This window comes from Heloderma suspectum, chromosome 2 (genome assembly GCF_057233095.1).
Source record: "Heloderma suspectum isolate Gila_16-S chromosome 2, 16-S_ref, whole genome shotgun sequence".
NCBI classification, from domain to species: Eukaryota; Metazoa; Chordata; class Lepidosauria; order Squamata; family Helodermatidae; genus Heloderma; species Heloderma suspectum.
The window spans coordinates 309,809,683-309,832,054 of NC_139459.1; the positions used below are offsets into that span (position 1 = coordinate 309,809,683).

The 22,372-nt window shown below is 41.3% G+C and overlaps 1 protein-coding gene across 1 annotated transcript in view; it reads left to right on the forward strand.

Moving 5' to 3' along the window:
* Positions 1-22,372, forward strand: part of PLXND1 (plexin D1) — a 237,682-nt gene that overhangs the window by 151,864 nt on the left and 63,446 nt on the right. Inside the window, exons 12-17 of the mRNA XM_084840269.1 lie at positions 346-509; positions 3,346-3,497; positions 5,940-6,039; positions 10,448-10,587; positions 16,301-16,468; positions 20,530-20,620. Coding sequence (XP_084696395.1) covers positions 346-509; positions 3,346-3,497; positions 5,940-6,039; positions 10,448-10,587; positions 16,301-16,468; positions 20,530-20,620 — 815 coding nt within the window. The remainder of the gene's footprint in view (positions 1-345; positions 510-3,345; positions 3,498-5,939; positions 6,040-10,447; positions 10,588-16,300; positions 16,469-20,529; positions 20,621-22,372) is intronic.

Below are 22,372 nucleotides of genomic sequence, written 5' to 3' on the forward strand. Positions count from 1 at the left end.
CCGAGCATTGTAATAATCACTGCTTGTCATTGAAAACTGTCATTTTTGCTAACTGGATAGAGTCAGCTGCGCAGAGTTGCCTCTAATATGGATATCTAGAATTAGAAAAATGTAGCACAAATTGACAAAGGTATTTTTTAAAGTACTAAATTATGTTGCAATGGGAATGAGTGCCCAGAACTTCTAGGAAATCTTTAGGACAACAGCCAAAATGCCAAACTCTTCTGTTCTTCGGTTGGATTTTAAATATTACATTGCCCAAGAGGAGGGCACTTGCACACACAACGTTAAGCAAAATCATGTGTACTTCCATCTTAGGATATGTTGTCATCTTCTTTTTTTCAGTGGAGATTTATAATTGTGCAACTGGGAGTGCTGACTGTTCTCAGTGTCTTGGGAGAGAAGATCTGGGTCATCAGTGCACTTGGAGTGAGAGTAGTTCTAGTTGCAGATTAAATACTGAGTCCCTCCAGATCCCAGGCATGTGCCCTCCTCCTGAGATTAAGAAGGTAAGACTTGACACAGTACAAAAGTGACATCATTCTTCCATAGTAAACTTAAGGAGCAGTAAGGTTTGAAACTAAAGAAATGGTAACAGAGAGACCATCCCTGGCAAAACTGAAAAATGTGTTGTCCTGAATAGACTGTAAGACAGAAATCTGCGTTCTGGTATTTACAGCAGATATATTGGGCTAGCTTTAAATGACAGAATCGAGAATACATGTGGGGAAAATTAAGGAATTTCTTGGCAAAGAATGAATATCTTGCACACAAACTTCAAACAGGATATCTCCTGAAACTTGAGTTTTAAGATGGTGATGCAAACATTTTCATGACATTTAATGAAATCTTGGTTCTATTAAAACTGGCAGGAATTTTGATGTTAGCTTAGATGGAGCCTGCATTTCATTCCTTCTCTTTTAAAGAAGAGCCCAGTTTATTAAATGTATATGTCTATGTATGGGCTTGCACCTTCCAAATGTTAGTTTTAATCCAACTAAATGTTAAGCACTTCTAAGTCCCATTTCAGTAGAAGAATTAAGACTGGAATTATAAACAAAGAGCCAGCCAGGAGGTTCTGATACTAGTAGAATATAAAAAGTGCATTTTAAAATGCCTAAGAACCACTTCACACAAACAAAACAAATTTTGTTTTGTAAATCTCGACATGTAAATCTCTGTGAATGCTCATCAGAGCTTTTATTTCTGGAGGAAAAGGTACCGGAATTCTTGGATTATGCTTCCTTGGGAGTAGATGCTGATTAAACTGTAATGAAGAGCATTTAAATAGTGTGGACAAACACGATATATAGAAGAAAAGGTGCCGGAATTCAGTTCCAGTGAGTTCCACAAGGAAAAAAAAGGCACTGATGCTCATGCCAATGGAAACATATGATGAATGTCTATATCGTCATGTGTGCCAGCAGTTGGGCTTCCAAACACATCCAGCTGTAGTGAAATAGATCACATGCTCTTGTCACTAGTCACTATTTACAGGTGGGAGTCACATGGTTTCCTTCACAGAAGAGATATCCGTATAGGAAATAAGTCCTGTGTGAAGCAGCCCTAAAAATCAACAATGTGGCTAACCTAGAGAAAATAACTAATGAAGCTGAGGATGGATAGATTCCTAATCCAAACATAATCCAGTGGCTATTTTACTGTTAATATCTGTAGTCTGTTCCAATTTCTCAGGCCTGACAATGAAGAGGAAATGCTAAAAAGCCTGTCTCAGCTCCACTGTATAGGAAACTTATCCTCCTTCTCTCTGCCAAAAACAACTCATGAAAACAAACCACAAGAATTAAGGTTACAGTATGTCACAAGTCTGGGATGCTATTTCCTTTGCAGATACTGTACATTCAGTCCAAATCCTCCATTTCAAAAAACAAGCTTTAGTGTCTACAGCATTGGCTTGGGAAGGAGGCGGACAACCATAACGCTACTGGAATGGTGCACTGAGCTTAGTAAGAGGACATTATCAGCCCTAAGCAGCTTGGTGGAAGAAGGAACCTCCACTCTTGACCTTTTGCCCTTTGGCTTACGTCATGTTATGTTGGCAACAGCTACAGTGAATGGCAAGCTACAGCCTCTCTAACTGTATTCTGAGAAAGGAAGACAGCTCTTCCTGTATAGCTTTCACTGGCTTTAATTTTTTCAGTGGGTTTGTTGCAATTTAAAAGATCTTTTCTAAATCTAGAGCATTAAACTAGACCAGATGTCCAATGAAATCAAAGTGGCTTTGTGGCTGACAGCAGAACACACGGTGACAAAAAAATCTCTCCTGAATATGCAGTAAAATGCCACTGCAGCTTCTAGCCATAGCATTTTAAAAAAAAACACCTGTAGTCCCGCTGCAGCAAGACTTGGATATCAATGTTTAAACGAAAAACCTCAGAATAATAATTAAGCAGTCTTCTCTCCAAACCAGTGCTGGGCCAACTCACTTAGGGCGCAATCCTATTGGAATAGGCGGCTGCCTCTGAACTCGGAGGCAACCACCTATCCAGTGCAGGGCAGGAGAAGCGCAGAGGGGATCGTCCCCTCTGCGCTTTAGCCACTCTGCATTTACAGCTAGACAGCCGATTTCAGCTATCTAGCCATGGGACCTTGGAGCGTGGGAAGTGGCAGCCAGGCGACACATAGGATGTGGCGTACCAGCATTTCTGACTTCCCCGCCCTGACACGCCCCAGGAACGCCCTGTCTTTGCCACTCCATGCTTCTCTTCCGAGCGTGGAGTGTGGGGCCATTCCGCACTGCCTATGAGGCAGCGCGGGTGGGATGGAGGTCGGTTCTCAGGGAACCGACCTTGGAGCGCGGGCTCCAAGGTCAGTTCCCACGAACCAACCTATCCTATGGCCGTCTAGCCACTGATTAGCGGCCATAAGATTGCTCCCTTAATGCCTTTTCATTTGTATTATTCATCATGGTGATAGTAAAAGAGCCCAGTTGATGGTTAAGAATTGTACAAAGTAATGTGGTTGCTCCAAACACAATGAATTTGTAGTGCAACTACATTTTTCCATTTTCTACTGGTCTAGTCTTGTTATTTTAAACTGTGGTACAATGTTTTAAGTAGTGATAGTTCTATTTTCAGTGGTGTATGAAACTGTGTCTATATAGGATGAAAGGCAACATAAATTTTAAAACTGTTATGAGTCACAAAACTGAAACAGAATATGTTTCTTAAGCTTATGGCTAGTTGGCTGGACCCAACGATGTTTTTCCCTTTTGTAGAAGAGGAAGCATAAAATTCATGCTCATAATAATTAAAATGAATCTGTGTGTTTTTTCCCATGTCTTTGTTTTAACCCACCCTCATCACATTGTCTTTGAACTTGCAGATTGAGCCCCTGAATGGACCCCTGGAAGGAGGAACTCTGGTCACAATACGAGGAAGAAATCTGGGCCGTAGATTCAGTGATGTCATTAATGCTGTCAAGATAGGGGATGTGAAATGTTCACCTCTCCAGAACAGATATATAGTCTCGGAGGAGTGAGTAACTCGAGCTGAATTATTTAAAAGCAAGCAAAAAGGAAGGAGTTCTGATAATTTATTTTCCCCTTTTCACATGATTGATCCTTTCCAGTGGTCTTGCTCCAGAGATCAGGAATTTGATTGCTTGGTAGAAGTGTATGAATATTTGCATGGATGTGCATTAATGTGCAATAGAGAATAAAACATTCAGTTATCCACTAGCCTCCTAGTTGTTAATAGTTTTTGCTCCTGTTTGCCTTCTGACCCAGTGAACGAAACTGACTCTGAGCCCATTTCCTAAAAGGGCAGATTTTTCCATGACACTTATTGAAACTTGTTCATGTTTTTCCTCCCATGAGGATTTTACTCCACAGTAATAGATAATATAGCCATAACATCAGCTTGGAGCATTCACATACTAGAATTCTGAGCTTGTTTTTGTGGATTGTATCCTTTGCAGAGTGTTTCTATCCAAGTATGACTGGAAAATTACCTTAGGTCCTGCCTGGTTTTGTTTTCTTAAAGTCACACATAGAACCCTAGGGAGAAGTTACCATGAGATAAATTCTTGTTGTGAATGAGCACTGAAATGGCTAGCACTAACTGGCCTCCTAGTTAGCTATTTGTACCAAGGAACTAATCTCCACAAAATTTCAAGTTTCCTCCTGTCCTGTCTCCTACATATGCTCTCAGTGGCTTAGGGCGACAAGTGTAATCAAAACTTGCACAGCTGCTATACATGTTGTAGCTGTTTGGAAAACAACTGGGAAACTTCTTCAGTGCTGTCAAACCTTTCACAACCTTCACATTCACATACTTTTTTATAAAGTTGTCTTCGTTATCATTGCTAGACATGCTTCAGAGACCAGCTGAAATGATTGTCTGAAGCCTGCTTTGGAATGAAATCATCCACAAAAGCTTAGGAGAAATTCACAAGATAATTTCTTATGGAAATGGTACTAGGAGGCCACAAATCAAAGCTACCAAGATCAGTAGATCAAGCAATCTAGAACAACTGTACTTTGAAGCATGATGTTGATATAAATAACATAGCATTATCTAATTTTGGAAGAAATAGAGATTATCCATCATGAACACTGCAGTTATTAAGAAGTTTTGCTTTCTGGCTGGGAAAAAGGAGAAATACGTAGGCAAGCCATTTTTTAAAGTATCTCTGCACCAGTTTTTTTCATGTGACTGTATGCCTGAACATGCTGTGAATAGCTGGTATAGTACACTTTTTATTCCAATTTCAGCCCACGGTTAATTTACCAAGAAGGGGGTATTTCCAACTTGCACAATTGTGGCTGCTGCATTATACTACAGAAATGTCTCCTGCCTCCATTTTATATACATCCAATATGATAGGGTACAGAATTATCTATGTATGCATTCAGCTCAATGTTGTTGTTGTTGTTTACAAATGAAATTATCTAAAGAGCAGTTTGTAGTCTCAAGAGGAAAATGCATGTCTGGACAAGAAATGTACAAACAGTAGCACTGGGACAATAAGGAACAAATCAAAATGCTAAGGATTAATTAAAGTACTATAAAGGTTGCTGGTGCAGACATACTTTATACATCTCAGATCAAGTTCCAGGCACAGGCTGGTCACAAGTTTAAATCACAGGATGATGTAGTAATAATAAAACATCTATTTATATGTGTTTCCTTTTTTGTTTCTGAAAAATCTTACATTTCCTTATGATCAAGAAAATGAAATATAATGATGAGATTTTAATGAGTCTTGTGTTTTAGGTCATATGAATTATATAGTCATTTCATCACAAAAATTTGGTAACAACTTGAAACACAAAGAGTTAGGCAGTCAGCCTCTGTGATTTGGGGAAAATGGGTACCCCCAAATTCCCAATTCCCTCCTGGTTTTGGTAGATTGGTGCATTGCTTTCAGGCCCGGTCCATCATGAACAGGGAGAAGTTACTAAAGAATTGTTCCAGGATAAACTGTGTACACCTCCTTATAGACATTTATCACATACAACACACTACAATGTTTTGACATACCCGTTTTCTTTAATGAGAGGGAGGATTCCCTTCCCAAACACCCAAAATGCTCTGTGTCTTTATAATACAAGGTGGTGGGGAGACCAATAGGAGCCCCCTTCCTTTGTACAGGATGGGGCAGCCCTTAACATGGGACAGTGGAAGCAAAATAATCGTGATCAGCAGTGCCTTTTGTCAGAGTTCTACACAGTCTATGAGAATATCCTCCCCATGGAAAGCGGCTACACAACCCTAATGAAATATTATGTTAGAAGTGGCTCTGGCTCCTTTTGTGATCTCAGTTTGAATTTGGAATGATGGTTTTCTTCCTGGTAATGGTGGAAGAAGAATTTAGTGTTTGATTGAGCCATCAAGTCCATTACTGATTTTTTAAAGATATTTACTTGCTATCAAGTCACATTTTCTTCTCAGTCATTATCTCTGTTTTTTACACAGAATTGTATGCCGGACTGGAGAAGCTCCAGAGGAATTTTCCGATGTGGTGACAGTTAATCTGAGCAGAGAGGGAAAATCCAGGGAACGATACTTTTATGTGGTAAATAATTTCTAGTTCTTGTCTGAGTTGTTAATCTTGAATTTGTCACTGGAAAAGCTCTGTTGACTTCACTTGATATACACAAGGAAATGTGAGGTATGGATGGAATGAGTTAGCTAAGGTATTTTTTCAGTCATTTACATGTCTTACCCAGTAAATGCTAGAAATAATGTAAAGATTAGGGGGCCTATCCCATCCTCCTATATTTTAAAGAGACCCAAACCTACCTAAATGCTTGTAAATTTCAGCGCTATACCACTTAGAAAATAAGCATGTCCACAGATCTTTAAAATAAACATATGAATGCATGAGGATCCTGTTCTCTTTTGCTTAGAAGAAGCTCTTCCTGTCAATGATGGAATTTTTTAATAGAAACATTAAGTCATCCAGATACGTATGATGCAATGTATAAAATTAGAGTTCACAAAAATGTAATCTGCCATCAGGTCTGTTTTGGTGGTGATGAGGAAGTTAAAGAGAATGAGGATGTTTTAAAGCTATTGATGGTGTTGGAGGAAATTACATCTCCTGGAAACACCTGCAGTACTTACACACCAAATAGGGAAACAAAAAGAAAAGGCTGTGGCTTCAGTTGGAAGCCTTCCTTTAATGTTGGATATAACATTCCAAGGCCTCTGCTCAGATCAGGACACATTCAGAAGAATACAAGTGAAGGTACTCCCATTAACCACAGGAGGAAAAACACATCCTTAATACTTGCTTATTGTTCTGGACTACCACTTACCCAGCGACAATCACAAAACTGTGCAGATTAGAATAATAGAATCATAGAATAGTAGGGTTGGAAGGAGCCTACAAGACCATCAAGTCCAACCCCCTGCTCAATGCAGGAATCCAGGTCAGAGCATCCCTGACAGATGGCTGTCCAGCCTCATCCTGAATGCTTCCAATGTGGGAGAGCCCACTACCTGAGGCTGAGGCTGAAGTCCAGAATGTACAGACTAAGAGTTTAAGATGTAATGTTTGGACAAGCATTGCAATCAGTTGCAAGTATTCCCTAAGTCTCAAAAGCCCCTACGTCGATCTCCATACTGTAGACAAATAACAGGGCAAACTTTCTTCATGGGATCAAATTCTTTAAAAAATTCTGCTAAGTATTTTGCACAATGACAGTATTTGACTTCATTGGTCGTCTCCTTTTGAAGAAGCAACCAAGATGGAGGAAGTTGTAGTTGACAAAGAAATATTCATTAGTGATGTGACCTAAATTGCAAACTTGAGATTTTGCTTTGGAGTTCATAAATTCAAGACAACAGAAGGGATCAAACAGCTATAACTAGAAGACAGCTGTATAGGGGGAAAGGCTACACCCTTTATTCCCAACATATTTTATAGGGAATAAAGCTAAAGGAATAAAAATGTACAAAAACTGACATTATCAGATATAATCCAAGAAAGGGAACAAAAAGCAGCTTTGGGAAGGCAAATTAAATCAGGTGCAGGAGGGGAGTTTAAACTTCTCACCAGTATTAGAGACTTGATCCAAACCTTCCCCTCTTCCTGCCTATGGCTATTTTTCAATTAAAAAAAGAAATGCTGGAGATCCTGTTCATCACGACTAGTTTGAACCTTTAACAGTGCAATCCTATACATATCTACTTGGAAGTAAGCCCCATTGAGTTCTATAGGCTTACTTCCAGGTAAATGGGTATAGGATGCAGCCTTAATATCTCAATATGAAGTACTTTACAGAGGATTTTTAAATAAAAGGCAACATGTATTTTAACAAGAGTTGAAACATTCTGCTTATACCAGTCCTTTTCTACAAAAAAAAGTCTTTTTCAAAGTTACAATGTTACCATATATTATACCCTTCATTGCTGAATGTTGCTGTGCAAGATCAAATGCAATGAAAAGGCAATTGAATATATTTCATAAGGCCCCCAAAAGAAAAAGAACACCCATGGCATTCCTCAAACATGCCCCTGCAAAGTTCCAAGAAATTTCAACCCCATTTTACTATCATAGATATTATTGTTGTTGTTGTTGTTATTATTATTTACAAATCAAGATAGTCAAAGTCTGCTAATTAAGCAATGATAGCTAAAAACGGTATGGCATAGAAATAGAGTTTAATTCATAAGTTTCAGTTTCCAGAGGATTACCATGTTAGTCTATTGCAGCAAAAACAACAGAATCTAGTGACACCTTAAAGACTAACAAATTTATTCTGGCATAAACTTTAGTAGACTATAGCCCACTTCACCAGATGCATGGAATATTACGTAGATTTTCAGGTTTATATATAGTACATATGGTGGAGGGGTGGGGATGGGGAGATAGGCTTGTAAACAGTGAGGTCAGAGGGAAATTAAATGCAGAAAATGACAATCACATTATTAATAGTGGCCATTTACAGTGCACTTGTTGCTGATTACACAAATATTATAGTACTAGGTAAGCCAATTAATACACCTGGGCATAAAATTAAACCTGTCAATAAATTTTAATTTGGCAATCTCTCATTCTAATCTCCCTTTGAAGTTTCTTTGCTCCACAATGGCCACTTTAAAGTCAGTGACAGAGTGTCCTGAGAGGCTGAAGTGTTCCCTCCACTGGTTTTTGAATATTGCCATTTCTCATGTTTTGTGTCCATTTATTCTTTTCTGTAAAGACTGGCCTGTTTGTCCTCTGTAGAATGCAGAACATGGCATATATCACATTGGAAGATGAGCAAGTGAATGAACCCCTAATGTTGTGGGTGACATTATTAGCTCCTATAATAGTGTTTCTAAAGTAGATATGGGGACAGAGCTGGCATCTGAGTTTGTTGCAAGGCTGGTCCCTGTGTTTGTATCCTTGGTATGTGGCTTGCTGTTGCTAGTAAGTAGCTGATTTAGGTTGAGGGACTGTCTATAAGCAATTACAGGCTTGCTACCCAAGGCCTGTGAGAAGGAGTGGCATGGGCCAGAATGAGTGTAGATCATTGATGATATGTTTGAGTGGTTTTAGTTGGGAATTCTAGGTGACAAATGATGTTCTGTTGTTTTCTGTTCTAGGTCTATCTTATAGTAGATTATTTATTTATTTATTCAGTCATTCATTCATTCCTTTTCTATACTGCCTAATAGCCGAAGCTCTCCGGGCAATTCACAAGAATTAAAACCATAAAATACAACATAAGATACAATATAAAAGTTCAGAAGTTTTAAACGTCAGTATATAAAACTAAAAACCAAAATAAAACCTGTCAGCAGTGCAAAGATTTAAAATAGAATAACAGATTTAAAACAGAAACTGCAAGACTAACATGCCTGAGAAAATAAAAAGGTCTTCACTTGGTTCCAGAAAAAACATAATATGGGTGCCAGGTGAGCCTCTTTAGGAAGCTCATTCCACAACCGGGATGCCACAACAGAAAAGTCCCTCTTCTTCGTAGCCACTGACTTCACTTCCTTTGGCAGGGGCTCCCAGAGAAGGACCGGTGAGGACGATCTTAGGGTCCAGGCAGGTATATATGGGAGGAGACATAGTAGATTGTTTCTGGGTCCCAATGTGGCCTTATAAGTATGTTACTGCTCCAAAACCTTTAGAGGTTTTTAAATTATTATTTAAGCCCAATTTTAAGACAGGTCAAAAATAATAAATTTTACAAGGTTCAAAGGACATTGTTTGAAAAGCAGCTATTGGCAAGGTGGGGAGGACGTTTGTTTGCATGTTTGTATTGTATGTTGTTGTTCAGCACATAAGTGTTCTCAGGGCAATTCATTATTTCAGATACAATCAAACATGGCATTTCCTAAAACAATAAAAACAGTAGATAAAACACAGCAGATTAAAAAACACAAGTTAACAGTTGTTAAATGGTTTTTAAAATCTAGGAAAATACAAAGGCCTTTGGTGCCGAAATGACATTGGAATAGGCACCAGGTGAGCTTTCATGGGAACGCTATTCTAGTGCTTGAGTTCCCCCTCTCTGATTAAACAAACCACCCACCAACAGCAACTCTGCTTCTCAGGATTGAGCTTCAGTTTGTTGTCTCTCATCCAGTTCATTACTGTCCCAGACATCACTTTTGCACCTCTTTAGCCTCACCTGATTCAGATGTAGTAAGGAAATAGGGTTGGGTGTCAGTAGCATACTGAGGACATCTTAGACCAAATCATTTTTATATTTTCATGTGAGAGGTTTAAAAGTGATCTCACTTTGCAACTTGCAAGCCCTACTAAATCAGTGGAGCCAATTTACAAGTAAATGTGGTTAGAATTGTTTTCTTCATTTTCAAAACAACCATCTAGGTTTCCTTGTGAAGAATTATTGTGGGACCTTTGACAAACAAAATCTTCAGTGTTTGTGGTGTGTCTACATTGCTGAGCTGTGATGTTACTACAGACCAAGAAACTAATGAACATATCACCTTGATATTCCACTCTTTTATCTTCTTAGCATCCAGTAGTGAAGTTTATCTCTCCACATGATGGCCCTAAAGCAGGAGGTACGAGAATAACCATAACTGGAAATAACCTCAGTGCAGGGTCTGAGATTCGGGTTTTAGTTAATAGCACAAAAGAATGCACAGGCCTCAGGTAAGTACTACCTTGGGTTAAACCATAATTCAGGTGTGAAGGCTGGAAATTATACTTTTCCTGTTAAAAAACAAGAACAATGAGAGTTTTGTCCAATGTCTTCTCCAAGGAAATATGAATTCCATGATATGAAATGATTATGCCAATTAGAGACTGGGTTTGGGATAATGCATATGGGACTTGTGTGGAGCTTCCTGAATGCTGGATTTAGACTTGCCCAAGAAGTTTTCCAAAGTATATCAGTTTGCTGGGTAGCCATATAATTTTGCTAATGGTCCTGTATATTTCTCTTTGACCATAATTAGAAGTCTTGTCCTAATAATGGCAAGTTCTGCTTAGAGAAAGTACTCTGTGAAGGTACCTACCTAGAAGTTATTTCATATTATCTGTAAATACCAGATAAATCAGTATCTGCAGAATTTTCAAATAACCTGAACTATTAAAATAGAGTGACAGTTTTTCAGAAATTGCCATTCTCAGAAGCAGTGTCTCGAAAGGCCTGTCCTCTGATTTGAGCATTGTCGATACAATGGGAAAATGTAGGACAAGTACAAACTTGCTCTGTTGGCATAGTTTTAGGATCCTGCTGTGGTCTGTGCAGTAATTACAAAAGAGTCTTCTTGCATATCATGAGGTTCGTACCCCTGCCCTGCCGTAGCTGAACACACCAGCACAGCAGCTTATTAAGCAGCACTGGTGTAAGTGGTTAAGGATGAAATTGAACCAAAGGTCCTTCTAATCCGGCATATTCTGTTTCCAGTAAGAGCCAGTGAGATGCCTCTGAGAAAGAGCATGAATGCAAAAGCCTTCCCCTGTTTGTCACTAGAATCTGGTGTTTAGAGAAACAGAGATGGAAGGAGCAATCCTATGGGGATAGGAGGCTGCCTATCCAATACAGGACATGTGGAGCATGGAGGGGAACTTCTCCATGCTCCAGCTTCCCTGCATTCATGGCTGGATGGCCTGTTTCAGCTGTCTAGCCACGGGACTTCAGAATCGGGGGGGGGGGGGGAGGCCAGATGACACATAGGAAGCGCCGTACCAGCACTTCCACACTCCCCACCTCTCCCCGCCCACTGGAACTCCCCCTTTTACCCCACTCTGTGCTGCTTCTCCAAATGCAGAGCCTGGGGACGATCCACACTGCCTACGAGGCAGCAGGGGAGGGGGAGGGGAGGGGAGGAAGTTTTACAGAAACCGAACAATCCTACGGCCATCTCGCCACTGTCTAGCAGCCATGGGGTTGCGCCCTTAGTTATCATTGCTAATAGCCATTGATAGACCTATCCCCCATGAATTTGCTCTGTTACCTTTTAAAGCCATCACCATATCTTGTGTTAGTAGAGTTCCATAAGTTAATGTGCATTCTGTGGAAAAAATGCTTTGTATTTTCTGTCATGGGGGTGGATCTTCATGACAATGGAATGAAAAATACGTTGGAGTATTATCCAGATTTTCATTCAATCAGCTTTGGTCTGTCAGGGACACACAAAGAAAGAAAGGTCAAGCGTACCATACCTTAAACATCTGCTTTTTGTGGGTCACAGAGCACTTGAAAGGAACATACTTCTGGTTGGGTGGGGAGTAGAACAGAATGTCTTCAACCCAGCAGGTGCTGTTCAACCAGTGAGAGAGGCTTGTTTCCTGCCCCTGTCCAGGCTCCCCCCCAGTGACCATGTTATTATCCCTGACGCCATCTGAAGACTCCCCATGAGAGCACCCCACCAGTGCAATTTCACCCCATTCCAGCCAACAGACAAGGAATTAGCGCTCCCACCATCTTTCTCCTTTGTTCAGTCGTTCAGTCGTGTCCGACTCTTCGTGACCCCATGGACCATAGCACGCCAGGCCTTCCTGTCCTGCACTCTCTCCCAGAGCGTGCTCAAGTTCATATTCATTGCATCCGTGATGCTATCTAGCCATCTCATCCTCTGCCGTCCCCTTCTCCTTTGGCCTTCAGTCTTTCCCAGCATCAGGGTCTTTTCCAGGGAGTTTTCTCTTCGCATTAGGTGGCCAAAATATTGGAGCTTCAGCTTCATTATCTGTCCTCCCAATGAGCACTCAGGGTTGATTTCCTTTAGGATGGACTGATTTGACCTCCTTGCAGTCCAGGGGACTCGTAAGAGTCTTCTCCAGCACCACAGTTCGAAAGCATCAATTCTTCGGCGCTCAGCCTTCCTTATAGTCCAGCTCTCACAGCCATACATTACTACTGGGAAAACCATAGCTTTGATTAGACGGACCTTTGTCGGCAAGGTGATGTCTCTGCTTCTTACTATGCTGTCTAGGTTGGCCATAGCTTTCCTCCCAAGGAGCAAGCGTCTTTTAATTTCATGGCTACAGTCACCGTCTGCGGTGATCTTGGAGCCCAAGAAAGTAAAATCTGTCACTGCTTCCATTTCTTCCCTTTCTATATGCCAGGAAGTGATGGGGCCAGATGCCATGATCTTCGTTTTTTTAATGTTGAGTTTCAAACCAGCTTTTGCACTCTCCTCTTTCACCCTCAACAAGAGGCTCTTTAGATCCTCTTCGTTTTCTGCCATTAGGGTGGTATCGTCTGCATATCGGAGGTTGTTGATAATTCTCCCAGCAATCTTAATTCCGACCTCTGATTCATCCAACCCGGCATTTCTCATGATGTACTCTGCATATAAGTTAAATAAGCAGGGTGACAATATGCAGTCTTGTCGTACTCCTTTCCCAATTTTGAACCAATCGGTTGTTCCATGTCTGGTTCTTACTGTTGCTTCTTGACCCTCGTACAGGTTTCTCAGGAGACAGGTAAGGTGGTCTGGTACTCCCATCACTTTCAGAATTTGCCACAGTTTGTTGTGATCCACACAATCAAAGGCTTTAGCGTAGTCAATGAAGCAGAAATAGACGTTTTTCTGGAATTCTCTTGCTTTCTCCATGATGCAGCGAATGTTGGCGATTTGATCTCTAGTTCCTCTGCCTCTTCGAAACCCAGCTTGTACTTCCGGTAGTTCTCGGTTCGCATACTGCTGAAGCCTAGCTTGTAGGATTTTGAGCATCACCTTGCTGGCATGTGAAATGAGCGCAATTGTGCGGTAGTTTGAACACTCTTTGGCATTGCCCTTCTTTGGAATTGGAATGTAAACTGACCTTTTCCAGTCTTGTGGCCACTGTTGAGTGTTCCAGATTTGTTGGCATATTGAATGCAGCACTTTAACAGCATCATCTTTTAGGATTTTAAATAGCTCGGCTGGAATACTGTCATCTCCGCTAGCTTTGTTGTTACTAATGCTTCCTAAGGCCCACTTGACTTCACTCTCGAGGATGTCCGGCTCAAGTTCAGTGAGCGCACTATCATGGCTATCAGGGACATTCAGATCTTTCCTGTATAGTTCTTCTGTGTATTCTTGCCACCTCTTCTTAATCTCATCTGCTTCTGTTAGGTCCCTGCCTTCTTTGTCCTTTATCATGCCCGTCTTTGCGCAAAACGTTCCCTTGACATCTCCAATTTTCTTGAAGAGATCTCTAGTCTTTCCCATTCTGTTGTTTTCCTCGATTTCTTTGCATTGTTCATTTAAGAAGGCCTTCTTGTCTCTCCTTGCTATTCTCTGGAACTCTGCATTCAGTTGGGTATATCTTCCCCTTTCTCCCTTGCTTTTCGCTTCCCTTCTTTCCTCAGCTACTTGTAAAGCCTCATCAGACAGCCACTTAGCTTTCTTGCATTTCTTTTTCTTTGGGATGGATTTCGTTGCTGCCTCCTGAACAATGTTACGGACCTCCGTCCATAGTTCCTCAGGCACTCTGTGTATCAGGTCTAATCCCTGAAATCTATTCCTCACCTCCACTGTATATTCATCAGGGATATGATTTAGGTCATACCTGAACGGTTTAGTGGTTTTCCCGACGTTCTTCAATTTAAGCCGAAATTTTGCAAGAAGCAGCTCATGATCTGAGCCACAGTCAGCTCCAGGTCTTGTTTTTACTGACTGTATGGAGCTTCTCCATCTTTGGCTGCAAAGGACATAATCAATCTGATTTCGATATTGACCATCTGGTGACGTCCATGTGTAGAGTCGCCTCTTGTGCTGTTGGAAAAGAGTGTTTGCTATGATCAGCATGTTCTCTTGGCAAAACTCTATTAGCTTTTGTCCTGCTTCATTTTGTACACCAAGGCCATGCCTGCCTGTTATCCTGGTGATTTCTTGACTTCCTACTTTAGCATTCCAATCCCCTATGATGAAGAGGACATCTTTTTTTGGTGTTAGTTCTAGAAGGTGTTGTAGGTCTTCATAGAACCGATCAACCTCAGCTTCTTCGGCCTCAGTGGTTGGGGCATAGACTTGAATTACTGTGATGTTGAATGGTTTGCCTTGGATTCGTACTGAGATCATTCTATCGTTTTTGAGATTGTACCCCAGTACTGCTTTTCCCACCCTTTTGTTGACTATGAGTGCTACTCCATTTCCTCTAAGGGATTCTTGCCCACAATAGTAGATATGATGGTCACCTGAATTAAATTCGCCCATGCCTGTCCATTTGAGTTCGCTGATTCCCAAGATGTCGATGTTCAATCTTGCCATCTCATGTTTGACCACCTCCAGCTTACCTTGATTCATTGATCTGACATTCCAGGTTCCTAAACAATATTGTTCTTTCTCCTTTCCCAGGGAGTAAATACAGGGATCTAGCCACTTCACCCATTGACAGTCTGCAGCCTGTGTTGCTCAGTCATAAAACCCCAGCTGCGCACTTCCAAGGAGTAAATACAGGGATCTAGCTACTTCACCCATTCTCAGTCTGCAGCCTCTGCTGCCTGCTTTCCTGTCATTGAGAATCTGTAGCGTCTTTTTCCTATTGAGAAAATCAGAGCCCCACTGTTTCAAGTACTAGCTATCTAGCGAGAGGAGGTGGCTAGGAGCGGGAGCCTGCAGCCCCAGTATTTTGCTGTATCTATACAGGAATACAGTGAACACTAAAAAATGCAGGGGAGGAGGCAGCCAGCAGATGCAGCAGCAGCAGCAGCAGCAGAGGGAGGCAGCTCCAGCCAGTGCTTTCCCTCCTTGCAGAGAAGCAGCGAAGGAACCCAAGCATCAGAGAAGCAAAGTTACACAAGCATCAGAAAAGGCTCTCAAGGGGGACAAGTTGGGAAATGGACGCTAGTTACTCCCACTGGTGAAAAGGAAGTACAGCGTGATTCTGAAGGCACAGATGAGTGCTGTAATGCTCTGATGAGTTGGAAAGGCAGGCTAGTTACCTAGGCTACTGACGTCATGTCCAGGTGAAAGACACACCCCTAGAATGTCTGATCATACTGAATTTAAAGTGGAGAAATGGGCACACAGCATCTGAACCGCAGGAGAGCTGAATTAAAGGGGGGGAAATGGAGTGAAAGTACGCCACAAAAATGCGGCTTCCCCACAGGTAAACTCCAGGGTGGCTGAAGACTGGCCACGAGGTCATGTGGCGCAAAGGACCTCCAAACAGTCCCAATCCGCGGCAAATCACCCATGAAGACAGGCCTCCGAACTTACTGTCAGTCAATTTCCTTGGGTGATCCTGAGTTCTGTTATTATGTGAGAGGCAATAAATGTCTATCTGCTCTCACCACATCATTCATAATTTTATAATTTTCTGTCATTTATGAACCTTCAAATGAAAACATGGATTCTCACTGTAGACAACAGAGATCATGCATATCCCTGCATTGTACTCAGCAATTTGTTGTGTCTTTTCTTTATAGTCGCACTGACACTACCATCACTTGTACCATGCCAAGTGTGGAATTTACTGACTATGCAGACGTCTGTGTCCACTTTGAAAATAAGTCTTGCATTGGTAATAACAGCAAGTTCAGGTACAAGAAAAACCCAAGTATAACAGATATCAATCCTAAAAAGAGTCAGATCAGGTAAGATATCTTTCTCTGTGTAACTTTCTAGAAATGTTAGAAGGACTAATAAGATTGGATTAGCAGGATTGGTCCCACAAAGGCAAGTGGCAGAAGATGATCTAGGTTAGGACTGATATTGTGCTGAGGCTAGGCTTCTAGCTAGATTGCTGATGGGCCAGGCAGAACATTTGTTCACTGTAAAGTCAGTTTCAGCTACTATCACTAAATTCAAACTAATAATGGGTGGGGGGATTACTGGTGTTATGTGCTTCAAAGGATGTAGAAATTCAGGCCAAAGTCCACATAAGAATCCTGCTATTTTTCTGGCTCTGACTGCTGATACATTTTTCAATTTTGTATTCAAAAGAACCTGCAGTGCCAACAGATTCATTCTTAAAACATGTTGCTTTTGATTTCCTTTCTTCCTGAAACCCTTGGGGCTCCTGTTCCTTTTTCAATTTCTCCGTGAAATGTCTCCTTGCTTAGTACAGACTTGAAGTATAACAATGCAATGTGAACAAAGAAATCTGAGAAATCAGCAAGTGCACCCAAAACCCGAGTTGCTCGGGAAGTGTATATTGCTACCAAGGCTACATGCCCTTATCTTATGCAGTGCTCTTAGTGGAAACTGTGCCTTATGATCACAAAGACTGGAACAAAATTGCAGTGTACGGGGAAAACCTTTGCAAATCAGCAGTGGTAACACATTCAGTTTTCATTGCTTGATGTGAAGTTTGTTAGTCTTATGACTGTTAGGAAGAACAGAACTGTGTCAAAAATGCATAGAGACAACTATAAAGTGTAACAGCTTTAGCCAGGCAGAAAAAAATCAAGTTTAAGATGGAAATAAATGTTATCCTCTACTATGGTGTGTAAATCACACTGATACTGTAGGACAACCAAATTTATACTGCAGGATTCCACATGAGCACCTCCCTGCACATCCCATTTTGCCACCGTAGGGATGCTTCTCCTTATGACGGTGCTGTAGGGTTTTTTTTTCATCAGATGGATAATGGATCTATCACAATTTTTCCACAATGATCAAATACCATTCGGAATGAAAATTCTTTAAGGAAGCCATATACCCCAAACAGTGCCATAGAGAGCCTATGAATATGCATCACCACAGCATACTGAGGCTTTAGAAGGGCCTTAAATGACTCATAAAGGCTGTGCTTATTAGAGCCCTGTATGTTAATACTCTGGTTTCGAGTGTCTTTTGGAAGCAAGGGGGAATAAATCACTATCTTCTTGAATTCCCTGATGAGCTACCTGATGCTGCAATATAATTAAAGCAAGTAGAACATGAAGTGATTGAAGTAATGAAAGGCCACAGGCAGGTTAAAGTCTGGATGTAGTTTTTGGTAACCATTGGAGACAAGCCACTCCTCTTTCCTTCTCTCTGCACTGGTGACATGTGCTGGAGTCATCTCATTATTTTCTTTAATTGATTTCACATTGACGGTGCCACATTTAGCATTCCTCAGGCAGTTTGTCCAGGGAATGGGGGAGTGGGGGTGGGGAAACCTACCCTAACCTTTCATTGTTTAATAACAAGTATTTAGAAGATCCAGGATTCAGTGCAACTGCTTATTTTTGCTTTGCAGTGGAGGGAATAAGATATATTCAGGCTGTGTCTACATTTATCTACTGTGTCTACTGTCCAGAGAGCTTTGGCTATTGAGCAGTTGTTGTTGTTGTTGTTCAGTCGTTCAGTCATGTCCGACTCTTCGTGACCCCATGGACCATAGAACGCCAGGCCTTCCTGTCCTGCGCTCTCTCCCGTAGTGTGCTCAAGTTCATATTCATTGCATCGGTGATGCTATCTAGCCATCTCATCCTCTGTTGTCCCCTTCTCCTTTTGCCCTCAGTCTTTCCCAGCATCAGGGTCTTTTCCAGAGAGTTTTCTCTTCACATTAGGTGGCCAAAATATTTGAGCTTCAGCTTCAGTATCTGTCCTTCCAATGAGCACTCAGGGTTGATTTCCTTTAGGATGGACTGATTTGACCTCCTTGCAGTCCAGGGGACTCGTAAGAGTCTTCTCCAGCACCACAGTTCGAAAGCATCAATTCTTCGGCGCTCAGCCTTCCTTATAGTCCAGCTCTCACAGCCATACATTACTACTGGGAAAACCATAGCTTTGATTAGACGGACCTTTGTCGGCAAGGTGATGTCTCTGCTTCTTACTATGCTGTCTAGGTTTGCCATAGCTTTCCTCCCAAGGAGAAAGCCTTTTAATTTCATGGCTGCAGTCACTGTCTGCGGTGATCTTGGAGCCCAAGAAAGTAAAATCTGTCACTGCTTCCATTTCTTCCCCTTCTATATGCCAGGAAGTGATGGGGCCAGATGCCATAATCTTAGTTTTTTTAGTGTTGAGTTTCAAACCAGCTTTTGCACTCTCCTCTTTCACCCTCAACAAGAAGCTCTTTAGATCCTCTTCGCTTTCTGCCATTAATTGGGCAGTATAGAAATGTAATATAATAATAATAATAATAATAATAATAATAATAATAATAATAATAATAATATAAGCTTATAGGTGAAGTAGTTATCTGTTAATTTTTAGCTTGCTGGGTCCCTCAAGTAAATTGTGATTTTGAAGTCATTTCATGCAAGCTGATGAAATGTGAGTCTTCATCTTAGGTCCGAACTTTACATTACAGAGAGACACATGGACACTACCAACCTCCTCTCCCCCCACCCCCATCTTCTGGTTACTTGTAATTAAAAAAGTAACATGTGATGTAAATCTCATTTAATGTTTCCCTTTGAAGACAAGCCATGGGAGTGGGTGGGTAACACTAATGTAATGCCATCTCCTCTACCTTCCTTTTGCTTTTTTCCCCAGTTACACATTACCAGGTAGGTGCAGGTCAGCAACATCCATGTGTCTCTCTGAAACAAGGAGTTTGAACCTTAGACTAGGGCTTTCATATTGTGAGCCAGGGTTTTCAAAGCTGCCTGTAAGCAGCTGCTAGGGGAACAACAAGATTCTCTCTGATTACTTCTCCCACATGGTGCTCAGTCTTGTGGGTGCTTTGATTGGGCCAGTATGCTGAATGCTCCCCTTTTCAGTCAATGCAGTATACACATCCATTTACTTTAATTGAGAGTTCCATTTTTCATAGATTTCTTCCTTCCTTCCTTCCTTCCTTCCTTCCTTCCTTCCTTTTCTGGAGACCATACCTACAAAAGAATTCTGAGTCAATGTGCCCTTTTCATTTGGGAAGACTAGAACAGGTAGTTTATATTTTGCCTTAGGAAGGCTTGTGTGACAAATCGGAGAAACTTGAAGTAGCAGAGTAAGGCTTTCATGCCCATCAATATACAAAAAAAGTTTTTTTCCTGCACAGTGTCTAAGTAGATATTTTATATCTACAGAAATATGTGTATAATAAGGTTTGCCTACTGTACATTTTGTTTTATCCATACGTGTTAAAATATGTTTTGTACATACATATAAAACGATAACATGCACATATACAGCAAATATATACTTTCTGTCACATGTATGATAGAAAGTGACTTGCACTCAGAAACCCAGATTGGCTAAGACTTTCCGCCACACACACATGCATATCTATGCATTTAGTGCTGGATAATGTATGGAGTAGCCCTAACTCTGTAGCATTTCGGTGGACACCAATCTGGGATGCAGCTCAGGGCTACTTTATACATTACATACATTACACTGGGAAAACATTTCTATACTCATGCCATACCAAATAATAAATCTTTGTAGTATACGAAATTGGTGCATACTGAAAATATAATGTATGAAGCATCCTTCAGTGATCGTCTGCCTGCCTTTCATATGTGAGGGTTTCAGATTCAGTAGATTCAGCCTCTGCCACTCCAATTAAAGTAAAACTTGAAAAGATGGCTGTGCCTGAGATTCCTGAGAATGACTGCTAGTTATGGTGGTGACTGATACTAGAGTTGATGGGACAACAGATAGCATTCAGTACAAGAAAGCAGCTATTTTCTGTTGGTTCATTTTGTATCCATTATTAGTGACAGATGCCCCATTCCTCACCTAACCCCTTACTTGTCTATTTATTATTTTTGTTTAAAAGTGGAGGCAGAATCATCACGGTAGAAGGATATGGATTTTTGATGGCTCAGAATGTGTCCATGGTTGTTCACACTATTGGGAAAGAGCAAACAGTAAGTCTTCATCAATGTAGTATGAGTGTGAAATTGGTAGAAATATAAAGTCAAATAGAATGGAGGACAAAATAGAGGATATAGGTTTTGGAAATAATATGCATTCAGCAAATGTTAAAGCTCCTAATGTAAGCTCCAATCCTGCAGGCAATTATGTACACTTTAGGTTCAGTTCAAATGTCAATTGAATGGTATGGGAACTGCTTCCACATGGATCTCAGACATCCCATTCTGGTAATGTCTGTAGAAAGCTAGAGTAGTTAGGATGCTAGGGTTACTTCCCATGCCACTGTTGTCCCAGGATTTGGACAGGATGTAATGACATCAGGTAATGTTTCAATTGGTCTTAAGTACTATTGATGAGGTGCAGGATTCACAGCCATTGTCAACTTTCGCATCAATCTGGTATCTGTTTATTTTCCTGTTTGTGAAATGTGTTAATTACAAAGAGTTGCAACTTTATTTATTTATTAATAATTTCAGTTTGTGGCCTTTGGGAAAGTCTTCCCCCACCCCCACCCCCAATTCCTAAAATTACTCTTACTGGAACTATTACCATTCCAATCATGCTTCCTTAATCTCAGAGTCTGATTACTGCCATATGTAAAATCATGTAGGTATTTTCCCTCTGGTCAATTTCTGTCCTGTCCTTCCTCCAAGGAAGTTGGGGTAGCATACATTCTCTCCCCTGCCCCATTATCCTCACAACAATCCTGTGAGGTAGGTTATGTTGAGTGTGCATGGCCTAAGGTCATGCAGTGAGTTTCATGGCTTAACAGGGAGTGCCAGTCTAGGTCCAGCACTCTAGCCACTACATCACACTGGTGTCCAACTAGTTAATGGTCTGGGGAGGGCAGGCGTTCCTGGGGTGCACTTGCTCTCTCCCTAGTGGCATCCTGTGATTTAGATTTTGTTAAACAAGTTGTGGGAGACCTGTCATTGGACTTTGTGGCCTCTGGCCTACAGGCCTAATCCCACCCACAGAGGTTGCCCATCCTGCCTGTGGAGCCTTCCAGGACTGCTCCAGGGTTTCTTCCAGGTCTCCAAGGTCTCCAAGGTTCACCCCCTGGAGGAATCCCTCTTATCATCTCCCATCTGTGATCAGAAATTGCAGCAGGGGTTGTGGGCAGGTGGGGAATTAGTCCCTGTGTTACCTTCCCCACTGGGGAAGCTGTCATGCAGACAGAGTGTCCAAGACTGAGCCAGGAGCTAGAGGAGTGTTTCTCAAACTGCCAGCTCCCATGTAGTGGCTTCCTCAAGTTCTGCCTAACTGAGCCAGTAGCTGAAAGAGCATGCCTCCAGCCCTGGCTCAGTCAGGCAGCTTCACCTGCCTCACATCCTTTCCCCAGTGGGAGAAGGCACAGGGCAGGAAAATCCAGTTCCCAGCGGATGCCTGCCAGGGACCAAATGACATTAGGAGGCATGGCCTTTTGACATCTGCCATAATTCAGCCTGTGGAGGGCTGGTTGGGGTCATCCATCCCTACACCCAACTTTGGTTGCACTGTCCTGTTTTAGACCATTCTAGCTATCATTTTCTGTTTGAAAATGAAATATTTTTTTCTAGTGAATGTCTTTGTGTAACATTTTCACGATTAGGGTTTTTGACCATTTTCTTTTGGCAAAATTCCATTTTTTTATTATGATGCATGATGATCAAAGAGATGCAGCTAAAGTTTGCAAAATTGAGTTGGTTTGTCATTTAAACTTTCCAATCAACAAGCGTTTTGAATGCTTGAGTCACTATTCAATA